Consider the following 16,696-nt stretch of genomic DNA (forward strand, 5'->3'; position numbering starts at 1 on the left):
GCTCAAAATTTCCATAAAATTTTACCAAACAAAGTTGTAAATTCGGAATTTGCTTCGCACTCCAATATTAACAAGCCATCAAGTAAACTGCAGGCGGGTTCAAGTCATTTTGGAGCCTCCAGCGACTTTTTGAAAATTTCTGGAGCCTCCAGTAGATTTTTGATTAGTACTTATAATTCCCACCTTTAAGCCAAAAATTAGCAAAAAAAAAAAAAAATGAAAAATTCACCAAATTGACCTAGAAAGCTGGAATTTGGAACATATCCTATTTTCGACCAACCAAATCGATTGGAAACGGTTCCAAAAAGTTTTGAGTAGTTCTTGACGAGCCTGTAGCGGATATTTGAAACTTGCAAAATTTTATCAAAATATGAAGTTGGAAATCCGAAATTCATCGCTGCACTCCACTGGTGCTGAGTTGAGTCATTTTGGAGCCTCCAGCGACTTTTTGAAAATTCTTATAACCTCCAATAGACTTTAGAAACTTGTAATTTCCACAAAATTCCATCAAATGCAGTCGGAAAGCCGCAATTTATTCTGTAAACTAATTTCAATACGCTATGAGGTCGACTGCAGGTAAATTTCGAGTCGTTTCGGAGACTCCAGCGACTTTTTGGAAATTACTGGAGCCTCCAGCAGATTTTTCTGTGCTCGAAATCTCCATGAAATTTTGCCAAACAGAGCTGGAAATCCGGAATTTACTCTGCAGTGCCGACTGCAGGTGGGTTTAAGTGATTTTGGAGCCTCCAGTAGACTTTTTGAAACTCGAAATTTACACAAAATCTCATCAAATTGAGTAAGAAGGCCGAAATCCACTCTGCAAACTTACTGCAAGTTTTAAAAATTTACTCTAGGCTCGAGTAATTTCCAAAAAATTGCTGGAGGCTCCAAAATCACTTAAAATTTATCAGCAGTCGACTTCATGGAGTATTGAAATTAGTTTACCGAATGTATTTCCGTTTTCGAACTGCATTTGATGAAATTTTGTGTAAATTTCGAGTTTCAAAAATCTACTGGAGACTCAAGGAAGTTTCGAAAAATTACTGGAGGCTCCAAAATCACTTGAACCCACCTGCAGTCGGCACTGCAGAGTAAATTCCCGATTTCCAGCTCTGTTTGGCAAAATTTCATGGAGATTTCGAACACAGAAAAATCTGCTGGAGGCTCCAGTTATCTCCAAAAAGTCGCTGGAGTCTCCAAAACGACTCGAAATTTACCTGCAGTCGACCTCATAGCGTATTGAAAATTGAAATTAGTTTACAGAATAAATCTCGGTTTTCCAACAGCATTTGATGGAATTTTGTGGAAATTTCAAGTTTCCAAAATCTATTGGAGGCTCTAAGAATTTTCAAAAAGTCGCTGGAGGCTCCAAAATGGCTTAACTCACCACCAATCGACTTGATAGCTCGTTTCAGTTGGAGTGCAGCGATGAATTTCGAATTTACAACTTCATTTGATAAAATTTTGCAAGTTTCAAAAATCTGCTGCAGGCTCAAGAACTACTCAAAACTTTTTTGAACCGTTTCCAATCGATTTGGTAGGTCGAAAATAGGATATATTCCAAATTTCAACTTTCTAAGGTAAATTTGGTAAATTTTTCATTTTTCCCCTCATTTTTGGCTTAAATTTGATTTTCAACAATTCGCAGTGGCAGAGTCTTGTCGAACAAAGGGTGGAGGTGGAAGGGAGGGTTGAGGTGCGGCTCCCCTCCCGACAGAAAAATTCAGGCGAAAAGTTAAGTGAGTTGGAAAACGTTGAAAAATTTGGGAAAGTTGAGAAGAATTCATGTATGCTGGGAAAATCAAAGAATTTTACTTTTTAACTTATAAATTTTCAAAAGTTTTTCTCACATCATGAAAATAATGTTGTTTACTTGAAGTTTTCCAAAATAAAAAAAAAAAAGTCTCTCTAATTCATTCCAGTCAAAACTGCCAGAAAGTTCAAACTCCTGCTAAAATACCTATCAAACAATGCCCCATTTTCGCCGAAAATTTGGAAACAGTAATTTCTAATTGTTGCCAAAATTGGTTATTTTTGAAAATGACTTCAAATTACCATTCTTAAAGCTTCAATTACCGATTTAAAATTTTTCTCATTTATTCTCCTTAAAAAACCAGCCTTCGAAGTTTCACAGTTTTCAAAAAATTTTTTTTTAATGAAATGTGTGGAAGATACAGAAGCTCGAGATTCATCCAACCCCCCCCCCCAATAGTTGGTACGGAACCAAAACAATAGAGATCACTTACTTTCTACACAATCGTATACCTACCTATAGGTACATAAATTATTATGCCATTGCAATTTGCAGGGAATTAGGTACTTCTTTTTTTGCCACTAAAAGATGACGTACATAGACATGAGACGTGATGATGAAATCATGAATCTTACGAAATCATATTCAGGAAAAATCCACCTTAAATTTTAATTATGCAACAATATAATATGTATAAATGACCGCACAAATATTTTAATATTTTTACAGATCGATTAAATTTTTTTTTATCAAAGAAGATAGAGAAAGAAAATTATAATTGCGTAAGAATAATTCAAATGCCTTCATAAGTATGTACTTCATAATCAGATGGTCAACAGATAACATCTTTAGATTAAATATTAAACGCTACAATGTTTAAAAAAAAATTCAAAAGTTCGTCAAGTCGAAATTAATACTTATTTTTTTTAAATTGAAATAAATTATAAATTTCAAACATCAACGTTTTTTTTTTTTTTTTTTGTAAAAATTTCTATTCAATTTTCAACTATTCAAAGTTGAAGTAAAAATTCGTCAACTACAACCATATTCAGTCTATAACTGTCCCACTCCCAAAAAGTATTCAATCAAGTCCAATCCTACGAGCAATAAAACAGAAAAATTTGCAAACCTATTCTTTCTCCATCTTCCTCAAAAATATGAAATTCGCTTCTAAATAATTTTTTTCATTTCTTTCACACTACAAACACTCGTCTTAATCCAATTCAACAATGAGAAAAAATTCAAGTACCTAATCATCATTCATCAGTCATTTCATCAACATGTAAACATTCTCGATACCTACACTTCTTCGTCATTTGCCAAATATCAAGCTGAAGTGCCTCGATAAAGACTGTCCACACATCCTTACGTGACTAAAAGCTCGTCCAAATAAATAATTCGTAATAAAGTACACAATGTAGGTAATTGATGGGTAATTGAGAGCTGATTCATGAACGTGCTACGAGAAATTATCACTCTGCACTCGAATGTCCAAAGCACCAGGCTTATGCGGGATAAACAATAACAATGCATTTGTTTCTCGTTTTATTACGTTGCGACAATTTCATCGAGAGTTTTCTCGAGTAGCTTCGCATGATATTTGAATCAACATTTCAAAATGAGGATTAACACAGAAAGCTTAAATGATAACAAAATTTCTACGGAATTATTCCAATAAACTACTTCGAGTTACGAATAATTAACTCGAAAACAATTTCTAATGGAGCTTTTCTAACCTTGAGTTAACTTTTCGTATGAAAGATGATTCAAATTTTCCAATCATCTAATAAATCAGAAAAGCTTTTAAAAAACACATTAAAAACATGAATTCAATCTAGTTGGAAAAAAATTAATCAAAAGTAATCGTAAACGATTAAAATTACCAGAAGTAACACAGAAAATCAGATAAAAAGTAATAAAAACCATCAAATGAACTACGAGTAGATATCGATTCAATAACAAAAAATTTATTTAAAAAAATTCAAACGAGGTGGTAACTTGACTATCTTCAATATTATCTTTACAAGATAGCGAATAGAGTACAAAAATTTACATCGACACGACGATAATTATTACATCACTCGGATTACTGAGTAGATTAATTAAATTAATACTTGTAAAAAAAGGAATTATCATATACACAGCCATTTATGTACAAAAAATCCCTTAAGAATACTCCTTCCCAAAATACTATTATTACAAAAAAAATTAAAAAATGCATTAATAATCATTTTTCTGGTTTAAATTCACCTCGTATCGTTGTCCGATGTAATACTCTTAAACCGACTTCGTTTCTGGGATACTGAGTTTCTGGAGTAGCTTCGTGAGCAACAGCTAAATTATCTGATATTATAAAATCACCAGGTTGCCACTAAAAAATGAAAAAACATTAGAAAAATAATACTAATGAAGTATTAACAATTATTCAAACACGAATACTGCGAACTACCTCGTGCGTGTAAATAAGATCTCTATTCTTTATAGTAATTTCGTCGTGTATTTCTCTTACTATCCTTCTACTTTCGTCTCGTCCAGCTACTTTCTGCTGTGGATTTTGGTAATCCCATACGAAACTTTCGGTCATACCGAGATGAAAACATAACACCTGAAAATACACCAAAAATAATTAGTTAATTCATATTTTTCGAAAAGAATCTCAAGAGTATTAACCTCAATCTACTTACTGGTTTTTGTGTAATAGGATGTTTATATATTAAAGGATGTATAGGTCCTGTTCGTCGATCACTCATCATCCATAATCGATCCCATCGAGCTCTTTTATCAGGATCCATTCGTTCTATGATTTCCGACAGAGGTACGAAAGACGTAGCACCTGATTTTGGTACAGATACCATGTGATATATAGAGTAAGCGAACGGTTCGGGCTGAAAAGATCCATCGATGTGCCATCCAGTTCTTCCAACACCTTCGTACGTAGAAAAAAAATAACATATTAAACTCTAAAACACGATCGTCGAATAGTAAAATACCAAACTAGACCCCAATTTACCTCTGCAGCCTTCTTTTTCATCGTTCGATACACGAAATACATCCGGATGAGGTGATTTTTCATGTTTATAAAAAGTCGACTCTAGATCACCGAACCATCTGCTGATTTCTACATGTCTCTGGCCGCTAATGACACCTTGATTTTTAAAAAATAACATTCTGTGCGTTGTAACATCTCTTCTGATTTCTTCGATAACTGTAAAGTACAAAAAAAAAATTACAGTTAGCAGATCTCTTACAGAAGTGAGTTGGATCGTTGAACGAATAATTCGTACATACCTTCGGGTCTGTTTTCTGTCTGCAAATCCAAACCGACAACTTCGCAACCGACTTTTTTCAAAACCAATTCGTAGAATTTCGACATTGTGCGAGGTTTTCTCAAAACAGCGTACATAAATTCACGAAAGAAAAAAACCGAGTCGAAAAAAACTCACAAACGCAGCACCGAAGTTCACGAAGCTGAGATTTCGTCCACAAGTAAATGCACTAAAGGTGTTTACGCGAGCTCAGAGAACATATTTGATGAAATTTCCATTAAAATTACCTTAAATAGTACTCCAATTTAATTAATTAATCGTTCTTATCGTTAAATTTTATCAATCAAGGTTAATTTGTTTACAATTTTTTATTCGATTCGAATTCAAGCCTGTGATTGGTCGACGCCAACGTTTTCTCAGTTCAGGGAAATGGCAGCACTGGTTTCGCGAACGTAAACATCCGAACTTTCACCGAACGTCAACGAAACGAACCGAAATGTGATTTAGATTTTATCACACATGTGCTTTTAAAATACGTGTTTTTCGGTACGAATATTTATTTTTCGAGAGTATTTTTCCATTTAAAATGACTCTAGATAATTTAATACGTAAATTCGAACACTGATATTCAACGTCGAGTATGTTTATTTAGTTTCACAGCTCGAAATGGATACGTCAGATAAGATGGATACCGAAAACGAAAACACCCAAGATAAAACTGTCTTGGTGCAAATCAAATCGGAAAACGGAGACGTAGTCGGCGATTTTCTAGATCTACCTCGTACAATTACCTCGAAACAATTACAATTAATATGTAACGCTTTACTGCAAAAGGTAAGTACGTTCATCGAAACTGATTTCATATTCGTACTCTGATCTCATCGTACTCTTTTATTTTTCACAGGAAGAGCAAACTTCGTACGCATTCTTCGTCAACGAACGAGAAATCACCAGCACTTTAGATAACGTATTAGATATCGAGAAACTAAACACCGAACAAGTAATCGATATCATCTATCAAGAACAAGCTGTATTCAAAGTACGACCAGTAACAAGATGTACCAGGTGAATTTATATTTTTGAAAATACTCCATCATCGAAACGAGTATTAATTATTAATCCGTAACATTGCAGTTCACTTCCCGGTCACTCCGAACCAGTACTTTCAACTCAATTTAGTCCCGACAGTCTCAAGTTAGCCAGTGGATCTGGAGATTGTACGTTAAGATTATGGGATATCCAAACTCAAACACCTTTACACACTTGTTCCGGTACGAAAAATCCAATCAACGGTAGCTAAACATAATTCTGAATGAAATTACATCGTGTTTTTTCCATCGTAGGACATATTCGTTCGGTATTATGCATAGCATGGTCACCTGATAGTAAATACGTAGTCTCCGGTTGTGAGAATGGCACGATCATGTCTTGGAATCCAACCACCGGTAAAAGAATAGCTCCTGTGATGACCGGTCATAAGAAGTGGATCACTGCATTGGCTTGGGAACCGTATCATTTAAATCCTACCTGCAGAAGGTGTGCTAAAATTCAACTCTAACGTAATATTAACATGTTCGGTTACGTTATTTAGTAATCGATGAATATGTTCTGCAGATTTGCTAGCTCCGGTAAAGATGGCAATATTAGAATATGGGACGTAGTATTGGGTCATTGTTTACGTGTATTGAGCAGCCATACACAAAGTATCACTTGTATCAAATGGGGTGGTTCGGGTTTAATATATTCTAGTTCTCAAGATCGTTCTATTAAAGTTTGGAGAGCCGAAGATGTGAGTATTACGAACAATTCTCCAGCACAAACTTACGTTGAAAATTAACGATTCGGTTTTGTTTAGGGTGTTTTATGTCGAACATTACAAGATCATGGCCATTGGGTTAATACGTTAGCATTAAATACAGATTACGCGATGCGAACAGCTGTGATAGATTTCTTAGGAAAAGGTACGTGTAAATTTTTCACCCTATTCGATCGAAATAATCCGTTTTCATCTAGCTTTTTCTATTTTTTCGTAGAAACCGATCCCATGAAAATTGCCACTACCAAATATAACGAGGTTATCGAACGAACCGGCTGCGAATTATTAGTTTCCGGCTCAGACGATTGGTCGTTACGATTATGGACCCCTGAAAAGGAGAAGAAATCCATCGGTTTGTATCCACCATCTCTATTTTCACCCTTTATAACCTTACGTACGATTTTTATTGATATTATTTCCACAGCTACGATGACCGGTCACCAGAAATTAATCAACTGCGTTCAATTCTCACCGGATGCTCGATTAATAGCCTCAGCCTCGTTTGATAAATCGATTAAACTATGGGATGGTAAAACTGGACAGTAAGTGATAGAGATTTTCGTTCGAAGGTTCGAATGGCGAGAGTTTTGTATCATTAATCGATTGTATTCGCGTTTTAGGTTCTTGGCTACGTTGAGAGGGCACGTTCAAAGCGTTTATATGATAGCTTGGTCTTGCGATTCTAGGCTCTTGGTGAGTGGTAGCGCTGATTCCACGTTGAAAGGTAATCATTTGTAAAAATTGAGTATTTCATCATGTGAATTACACGTGTTATGATGTAATTTTTGTTTTTGATTCATACAGTATGGGATATGAAAGAGAAGAAATTAATGTTCGATTTACCTGGTCACGCTGACGAAGTATACGCTGTTGATTGGTCTCCCGATGGTCAGAAAGTCGTATCTGGAGGAAAAGACAAATTATTAAGATTGTGAGTATTGAGTAATACATACATCATTGGAATTAATATTAACTGCATAAAACTAAAAAATGTACACCCTTGTAAGGGAATCCCACAGTCATTCATGTTACTGACTTTGCTCATTTTTTCATACCCCCCCCCCCTTCAAAAATAATCAGCTGCCCAAACAAGAAATTGAGGCTTTTACAGAATTTTGAATTTTCCAAAAAATTTCAAAAATAGTGTAAACTGATGAAAGAAATTCAGTGGTCAGTTACTCAATTTAAAACCACGTACAAATACCTAATTTTAGCATTAGCCATGAAAATAGTATTTTTTAGGGTCTCAATTTATTTCAAAAAATTCGAAAATTAAGACTTTTTCCTCGCTTTTGTCAAAAGTGGTCTTCTGAACACGAATCCCCCTCCCATTTCGAGATATTCGGGTATTTTTTTTCAATGGTGCTTAGAAAATACATTTTTTTCTCACTACTAATATCAAATATGGCCTATTTTGAAATTTTGGGCATTTTTTTCGAGAAAACTCTGACTCAGAAAATAGGCTACACTTTTTCTAAAATCTCAATCTTGTCAAAAGTGACCCTCAAAATGTGGCGGAAGTCAGATCATGGCCCTGAAACAAGATTTCCAAAATTCTAGCTGCCTAATCGCACATTTTGGAATTTTAATTAAAAAAAAAAAAGAATAATCGACCTCCAGAAAATTAAAATACCATTTTAAAAATTAATTAATTGATTAATTTTATTTCAAGAGTCATTAAAATTGAATTTTGAGAATTCATATTTTGAGAATCCCATATTCCCTGCAGCTTTCTATTTTCCGTTTGAGAAGCTGCCCCATACGTCCCCATGTTCTAGTTTTTTTTTTTTAAATAACAAAATCTGTGACTGAATAACCCAAAGATTCCCTTACGTTGAATCATAATGAGTCATTAATGCATAATTTGATTGTAATAATTCAATAATTTTTTTTTTTTAAATTTACAGATGGCAACATTGAGACTAAGCTTTCATCGGAAAGTCAGCACCGTCGAGGAGTAATCGAGAGAAACCTTTTTATATTTACAATTTCTGACATTGTGCTATTTTAACATTTTTGTTGGAATGTTTTCCCCCGAAAATTTATATAAGCTTATTTTGTGAGCAAAACATAAATTTTCAACCAAGTATTTTGTTAAAATGTTTACCAACGTTTGTCGAAAGAATGAGACGACTCGGATGAGACGAAGCAACGTTCAAGTCCCACATAATCTTTATTTCTCTGTCGAATTAAACGTTGAAATTGAAATTCAAAATCCCTAAAAACTTCAAAAAGAGTCGTTTTTCTCTTTCTTTCAGTTTTAAAAAAAATCAGTAAATTTGGGTCTTAATTTAATGAACTCTCCTGGCAAGAAATTTACTCAGGAAAGTAGAATGCACCCCTATGACTCAAAAATCGCTCAAAACAGTTCGAAACTGTTTCCAATCAAAGGAGGGGGGGGGGGGGTCTTGAAAATAATGTGCATGCAATTTTTTTTTAATGGTATTTTTCCCCATTTTTAGCCCTAAAAAGTAACTTGAGTACTTGACGAAAAAAGTTTGGAAAAGTCACAAAAAAATGACACAACGAGGATAAAACATTTCAATGCAGAGAAAAATTTCAAAAAAAAAAATTTCAAATTTGAATTTTGCTTCGGTTTTTAATTTTGAAAAATGGCACTATTTTGCCAATTTCTGGTGAAAAAAGTGCAACTTTGGCAATTTTTGGCAACAAAGTGTGTATTTTTGAAATTTCTGGCAAAAATAAACAGTTTTTTGACAAAATTAACATTTTTACCATTTTTGGCAAAAAGAAGGCTTTTTGTTTAATTCTGAAAAAAAGGGAGACTTTTGAACTTCATTTTGAAAAAGTATAATTTTTAGCAGTTTTGCAAACAAAAACTGACAATTTTCAGCCACATTATAAAAAAAATAATTATTTTTTGTCAATTTTTGAAAAAGTCAGAACTTTCGACAATTTTTAGCAAAAAATATCAGTTTTTGAACATTTTTGGAAAAAGCGAAACTTTCGACCTATATTTGAAAAAAATTAGATTTTTCAGCAATTTTCCTAAAATTGAAAATTTTTCATCAAAAGAAAGACACTTGGCAGTTTTTGTAAAAAATATCACATTTTTTCTGTAATTATTATTTCTGTCACAAAAGTGAGGCTTTTGAAGAATTTTTGAAAGAAGAAAAAATACATTTTTGGACCATTTGGCTGAAAAGAGAAAATTTTTGTCACTTTTGAAAAAATCAGCATCTTTGACAATTTCTGGCGAAAAAATGATTTATTATTGTTTCTTTACTTATACAATATTCTAAATAGAATTTTTTTTTTTGTCAATTTTCTTAAAAATCGATAAATTTTGATGTTTTTTGGAGGGGGGGGGGGGCAACACCTGTGACAGTTTTACCGAAAAGCAATACTTTTGGTAAAATATCGATTAAAATTATAAGGAAGATCGAGATTTTTTGCAACTTTTTTGATTTTGGTAGAAAAACGAAACTTTTGGGTAATTTTTGGGAAAAAGTAGGTAAAATTATTCCAATAATTTTGCTAAAATGCGAAGTAATTTACTTTTTTTTCTGGCAATTTCTTTACTTTTTTTAAGCATTAAAGAAATCGTCTCAAAAAAAAATCCAAGATTTTTACCAAAAGGGTCATTTTATGTCAATTCGACCAAAAAAGTGCGATTTTGAAAGTCGTGTCTTTCGATTTCGCTCAATTTTTTTTACAATATCTACCCACCCAGTAAGTAAGAAACCCGCAATCAGTTTGGTCCCAGTCCCCTCGGGGGGCGGGTGGGGGAGCTTCCATTATTTTCACATTGTCTCGAGGTACTCAACTTCAGCAGCGCATTCCTCCAAAACTATGATACTTTGATCAAAACTGATTTCACAGTTCAAAAGGGTATTGAATTTTGAACTTTTCAAGCATTTTGAAATTTTCAAAAGTTGAAAGTTGAACTTTCAAACTGAAAGTTCAAATTTCAAAATGGCGCTCCAAGTCGGAGTTACCATTTAAAATTCTGAAAAAATTTCCGAAGATGTACTTTTTTATGGTTTTTTTGAAATATTCAAGTTTTGAGATGGGATCTCTTGATGGAAGGGAAGCACCCCCACCCCCAATTTTGGGCAAAACTTTCAAATAAAAATCTGGGGCATGTGATATATCGAATTGTATGTTTTTGGTAACGCTGAACACGAATATGACGTTAGATTTCTGATTGGGCCCCATCCACGCCCCCCGGCACCTCCCCAAATGGGGTGAAAGTTCAAAATAGGGTTTTTTTCGTCCGACACATCAAATAGTATGTTTTTGGTGACGCTGAATACGAATATGACGTCAGATTTTTGATTGGGCCCATCCACGGCCCCCAGAAATTGGGGGTGGGGGTGCTCCCCCTCCATTGAGAGATCCCATCTCAAAACTTGAATATTTCAAAAAAGCATCAAAAGGCGCATCTTCGGAAATTTTTTCAGAATTTTAAATGGTAGCTCCGACTTGGAGCGCCATTTTGAAATTTGAACTTTCAGTTTGAAAGTTCAACTTTCAACTTTTGAAAATTTCAAAATGCTTGAAAAGTTCAAAATTCAATACCCTATTGAACTGTGAAATCAGTTTTGATCAAAGTATCATTGTTTTGGAGGAATGCGTTGCTGAAATTGAGTACCTCGAGACAATGTGAAAATAATGGAAGCCCCCCACCCGCCCCCTGAGGGGGCTGGGACCAAACTGATTGCGGGTTTCTTACTTACTGGGTAAATATTGTAAAAAAAATTGAGCAAAATCGAAAGACATGACTCGAAAACGTTTGGTCGAATTGACATGGAATGACCCAAAAGTCGAAAAATTATTTCGTTTGCAAGAAATTTTAATCACCGAGAGATGACTTACAGTTAGACATTTTCTGTTAAAGAAAATCCATCTCTTGTTGAAATTTCAGCCAGATCCCCGAAATTACAGCAACCATCATACGTGAATGTAACTCAAGTTGCCATACGAGAATTTCCACAGGCGAAAGTCCTCAACCAAACTCACTTTTGCTAGTTTCGCTGTAAATAAATTTTCAATTTTTTGATACTCTCACCACGTTCGAGTTCGAGGAAACCGAAAGTGAACAAGTAAAGTTCAGAAGAGTTAATTCGAAGAAAAATGAACCAATATTCGAGCCCAGGGTCTTCGACTCAATAATCGGTGATCGATGAGTAACTTCGTTCATTATATTTTTTTCGCCTTCATAAATTTCTAATCTGAATTGAGCACTCTGTTGTCGCCTATGAAAATGTTGAGATCTCATTTTGAAAATTGGTTCGTAAAACTCACTAAAAAATCCAAATTTTTAAATTATACGACTTAATTTGAGAGCTGATAATGAAAAAATAAATTTTCACTTTGAACGTTCAAACTCGAGACTAAAAAACTCAAAAATTTGTAAAAAAAAAAAATCAGAAAAACCAAAAACGTCGAAATCACGTATCAAAAGTTATGTTCAGCCCCAACCCAATGCAAATATTCCTCCCCCTCTCCCTTCATCGTCACTTCGATCAAATCAAAATTCAATTCACGCCTCCTATGCTTTCAATACGTCAGGCTACACCTTTCAAATAATCACTCTGCCCTCACCCCCTCATCCCCTCAAAATACATTTTCATCGATCCTTACCTAAGTATACTTTTTATTATCGCCAAACGTCGCAACGCGAATCGAATTACTTACCGTTTTAATATTTAACGACGCTCTGGCCACGATAAAAAAAAAAACACTCTCGTACCGTGTCCCAAATTACTCGACATTTGTTTATTCATCATACAGTGAAGAAAAAATATCCACCAATTACCCCGCAGCCAACGCGCAGGCAAAGTTTGGCGCTCACTAGGAAAAATATTGTACTTTACGCGTACGTATGTAGTGTACGTACAAGTGAAACGAATATGCGTAGGTTTGAAGTAAAGAAAAAAAAAATATTCATTAAAACAATCAACTCGCAATTCCTACGAGTAGTTAGTCGAACGTTTTGAATCGTCCGAGTGTGCATCTTTGGTGGTGGTTGGTGCGCGAAAAAAAAATTCAAGTTCACGTAAAAGAAAATCAAATTCATAATCATACTCGCTGTGTGCCTGTGACTGCACCTTGCCTGTTTCGAGATATCGATACGGAGAACACGCGTGTGGCATGCGAATTTGTTGGAAAAACGATTATCGTAAGTCGTATATTTTATACTCAACAACTTGTCCAACTCGATTCTCAGCTCGTTCTTGACTTCTTGTCGTAAAAATAAAAATATATAACATATCGATAAACAAAATTTTCAATAGGTTGATTAGCTTAGCTTACGAGCTGATACACTTCTGCAATCTCGAGTCGAATGTGTTTAAAAATCGATAACATTTCAAAATGTCACAAGTGATAAAATTCGGAACTGGTTTCGATACACGCACCCCTTTTCCCCGTTTAATTTATTGATTTTTTTTTTCTTCTCAAGAGACGAGTCAAAGAAGTAAAAATGTTTACCGAGTTTATTAATAGAGGCAAATATTGTCATTGTCAACATTCCATTCAATAGGATTTCAGGTTGGGCTCCAAGAAGCAAGGATCTTACATCTTTTTTAAAAAAAATTTGGAGAAACATATCGAAAATTTTGTATCAAATGACTTCCAAAAGGGTGCTAAAAATTTCAGATCTCAAAGTTCAAATTCACTATTATCGTGGTTATTTCCGAAATGAGTTTTGGAATTTTTAAAACGTGAAAAAAAATTTGCAAAATATATAGTCGGGGAGCCCACTTAAGGATAAATTGCACCCCCCCCCCCCCGTCGATCCTCCGGGACAACTTTTTTCTTAAAGGGGGAGTCCTAAGGAACATTTATAGCCCTTGTACTCAAAAAAAAAAGTGGCCCTACTTACAAAATGGCGGCCATTTTGATTGACAGGTCAGCCGAATTCGCAGATTTTGCGTTTTAACACAGACTTGCACGAACTTTTTCAAACTTTACAAAGGTAGATCGAAAGATCATGCAAAAATTTATCACCTGTAAAAATTTCAAGTGCTGAATTTTGAAAATCGAATTTAGGCCAAAAATGAGGGAAAAAATCAAAATGTTACCAAATTGACCAAGAAAGCTGAAATTTAGGATATACCCTATTTTCGACATGCCAAATCGATTGGAAACGGTTTCAACCCGTTTAGAGCAGTTCTGGAGCCTCCAGCAGATTTTTGAAACTTGAAATTCCCATAAAATTCCATCAAATTGGAGCTGTAAAGCTAAAATTTATTCTAAAAACTAATTTCAATACGCTACGAAGTACTGCAGGTAAATTTCAAGTCGTTTTGAAGCCTCCAGCGACTTTTTAAAAATTCCTGATGCCTCCAGTAGATTTTTGAAACTTTAAATTTTCACAAAATTTCCTCAAATGGAGATGGAAAGCTGAAATTTACTCTACACTCCAATTTTAACACCCTCTGAAAACGACTTCTGGTGGGTTTCAAGTCATTTTAGAGCCTCCAACGACTTTTTTGAAAATTACTGGAACCTCCAGTACATTTTTAAAACTTGAAATTTCCCCAAAATTTCATCAAACCAAGACATGCCAAATCGATTGGAAACTGTTTCAAACCGTTTTGAGCAGTTCTGGAGCCTCCAGCAGATTTTTGAAATTCGAAATTCCCACAAAATTTCACCAAAATGGAGTTGGAAAGCTGAAGTTTATTCTGCAAACTAATTTCAATACGCTACGAAGTCAACTGCAGGGGAATTTCAAATTGTTTTGGAGCATCCAGCGATTTTTTGAAAATTACTGGAGCCTCCAGTGGATTTTTGAACCTTTAAATTTTCACAAAATTTCATCAAACGGAGACGGAAAGTCAAAATTCATTCTGCAAGCTAATTTTAATACGCTACGAAATCGTCTGCTGGGATTTCCAGTTGTTTTGGAGCCTCCAGCCACTTTTTGAGAGGTCGTATGGTGTTTTTTGGAAAATTGAAATTTCCGCGAAGTAAATTTCAGCTTGCCAACTCCATTTGGTAAAATGTTCCAGGAATTTCAAGTTTCAAAAATCTACTAGAGACTCCAGTAATTTTCAAAAAGTCGCTGGAGGCTACAAAATGACTTGAACCCACCTGAAGTCGTCTTCAGAGGGTGTTAAAATCGAAGTGTAAAGTAAATTTCAGCTTTCCATCTCCATTTCATGAAATTTTGTGAAAATTCAAAGTTTCAAAAATCTACTGGAGGCTCCAGTAATTTTCGAAAAATCGCTGGATGCTCTAAATCGACTTGAAATTCCCCTGCAGTTGACTTCGTAGCGTATTGAAATTAGTTTGCAGTATAAATTTCAGCTTTCCAACTTCATTTTGGTGAAATTTTGTGGGAATTTCGAGTTTCAAAAATCTGCTGGAGGCTCCAGAACTGCTCAAAATGGTTTGAAACAGTTTCCAATCGATTTGGCATGTCGAAAATAGGGTGTATCCCAAATTTCAGCTTTCTTGGTCAATTTGGTAACATTTTGATTTTTCCCCTCATTTTAAGCCTAAATTTGATTTTCAAAAATTCACCAAATGATCGAAAAAAGCACTATAGCACTTGAAATTTTGACAGGTGATCAATTTTTGCTTGATCTTTCGATCTACCTTTGTACAGTTTGAAAAATGTTGTGCAAGTCCTATGTTGAAACGCAAAATCTGCGATTTCATCTGACCTGTCAATCAAAATGGCCGCCATTTTGTAAGTAGGACCACTTTTTTTTTGAGTACAAGGGCCAGAAATGTTCCTTAGGACTCCCCCTTTAAGAAAAAAGTTGTCCCGGAGGATCGACGGGGGGGGGGTGCAATTTATCCTTAAGTGGGCTCCCCGACTAATATCTTTGGGATGTAAGAAAGAGCTAAGCAATCGCATTTTTTTACTGTCCTCATCTCCTCGCCCAAAAAAATCAATTCCTGTTCACTTTAAAAGTGCCAACAAAAGTTTAATTTATTTTTTTTTTAATTTTTATTCTCGATAATAATTTCAAAGGAAAAAGCTCATCAAAAAATTCTGAAATTTTGTTTTTAATCGATAACATTATTTTTGGGGAAGACAAAAAAATATCGTTTTTATTCCTGTGTTTTTCTCAATATTATGGAGTGATTAGCTTATTCTTTATTAATTTCATTATAAAAACAACTGCCATTTTTCACGCACTCTTCAAAAAAGAACAAGGGTGAAAATAAACCAAATTATTATGAAGGCGTGATGAGGTGAGGGGACCATGTCCAATAGGATTTCATTTCCATGAAATCTGTACGAAAAACATACATCAATCGTTTTCAAGTAAGTAGGTATACTTACATGAGAAATAAATTCCGAAACTGTAAGTACGCACAAAAGTTTGCATAAAATTCATATTCAAGCGTAAAAGTTGATAAAATTCAATTAAATTTTCCTCAACGATGCAAAAACCACCCCAAAAACTGAAGAAATTTCGAAGAATTAATAAAATGTCACTCAAATGGATCAAAAATAATGAAAAATTACAAAATTTATTTTTAAAATGTCTTTAAAAGAAAAAAAATTCCAAAAATACTGCGAAAATTATCCAAAAAAAAAAACGAAAAAATAAAAAAATTACCTAAAATCACCAAAAATGTACGTAGTAAAAATGCCAAAATTCTACAAAAATATATTGTAAAAAATTAATAATACTATAAAAATTATGCCCATAGAAGTGAAAATTATCGCAAAAAGGTGTCAAATTACTCGTAAATTAGTTGGGTGAATTTTTCTGAAGGAGCACAGGGTGAGGGAGGGGGGACACCAGAGATCTCTAAAATTCCAAAAATGAATTGATATTCGCACACTCGGAGTCCTCAAATTAAAAATTATTAACATGACGTACACATCACACTTTTACAATTATATACAAATTTCTCTTCAAATTGAGA

The 16,696-nt window shown here is 34.4% G+C and overlaps 3 protein-coding genes across 4 annotated transcripts in view; 2 read left to right on the forward strand and 1 right to left on the reverse strand.

The window, feature by feature from the left end:
- Window positions 1-3,700: 3,700 nt before the first annotated feature.
- LOC135846698 ((3R)-3-[(carboxymethyl)amino]fatty acid oxygenase/decarboxylase-like) lies at window positions 3,701-5,333 on the reverse strand. Its single transcript, XM_065365938.1, has 5 exons — window positions 5,042-5,333; window positions 4,764-4,958; window positions 4,438-4,679; window positions 4,203-4,358; window positions 3,701-4,124 (listed from the first exon to the last, which is right to left on the reverse strand). The coding sequence occupies exons 1-5, from the start codon at window positions 5,154-5,156 to the stop codon at window positions 3,981-3,983; spliced, it is 852 nt and encodes a 283-aa protein (XP_065222010.1). The 5' UTR covers window positions 5,157-5,333; the 3' UTR covers window positions 3,701-3,980.
- Window positions 5,334-5,436: 103 nt separating this feature from the next.
- Window positions 5,437-8,922, forward strand: Nle (notchless). 2 transcript variants are annotated; one of them, XM_065365926.1, is made up of 11 exons: window positions 5,437-5,565; window positions 5,672-5,853; window positions 5,924-6,084; window positions 6,154-6,290; window positions 6,363-6,555; window positions 6,634-6,808; window positions 6,875-7,187; window positions 7,260-7,377; window positions 7,456-7,559; window positions 7,640-7,766; window positions 8,743-8,922. In XM_065365926.1, exons 2-11 carry the CDS (start codon window positions 5,686-5,688, stop codon window positions 8,753-8,755), a joined length of 1,509 nt encoding a protein of 502 aa, XP_065221998.1. In that variant the 5' UTR covers window positions 5,437-5,565; window positions 5,672-5,685; the 3' UTR covers window positions 8,756-8,922. The 2 variants fall into 2 exon arrangements, with proteins under 2 accessions (XP_065221998.1, XP_065221990.1); XM_065365918.1 differs by having other exon boundaries at window positions 5,509-5,853; window positions 6,875-6,980; window positions 7,053-7,187.
- Window positions 8,923-12,759: 3,837 nt separating this feature from the next.
- The window catches only part of LOC135846792 (uncharacterized), a 186,732-nt gene continuing 182,795 nt past the window's right edge, over window positions 12,760-16,696 (forward strand). Inside the window, exon 1 of the mRNA XM_065366077.1 lies at window positions 12,760-12,980. The gene's annotated coding sequence lies outside the window, so the exon portion shown is untranslated. The remainder of the gene's footprint in view (window positions 12,981-16,696) is intronic.

This window comes from Planococcus citri, chromosome 1, assembly GCF_950023065.1.
Source record: "Planococcus citri chromosome 1, ihPlaCitr1.1, whole genome shotgun sequence".
In the NCBI taxonomy this organism is placed as follows: domain Eukaryota; kingdom Metazoa; phylum Arthropoda; class Insecta; order Hemiptera; family Pseudococcidae; genus Planococcus; species Planococcus citri.

Coding starts and splice junctions, on each gene's coding strand:
- LOC135846698 (XM_065365938.1), bottom strand. CDS start 5,156: ATGTACGCTGTTTTGAGAAAACCTCGCACAATGTCGAAATTCTACGAA. Junction 4,680..4,763: donor TGAAAAAGAAGGCTGCAGAG/GTAAATTGGGGT, acceptor CTACGTACGAAG/GTGTTGGAAGAACTGGATGG. Junction 4,359..4,437: donor ATCCTATTACACAAAAACCA/GTAAGTAGATTG, acceptor GTGTATTTTCAG/GTGTTATGTTTTCATCTCGG.
- Nle (XM_065365926.1), top strand. CDS start 5,686: ATGGATACGTCAGATAAGATGGATACCGAAAACGAAAACACCCAAGAT. Junction 6,291..6,362: donor ACCTTTACACACTTGTTCCG/GTACGAAAAATC, acceptor TTTCCATCGTAG/GACATATTCGTTCGGTATTA. Junction 7,188..7,259: donor AAAGGAGAAGAAATCCATCG/GTTTGTATCCAC, acceptor TTATTTCCACAG/CTACGATGACCGGTCACCAG.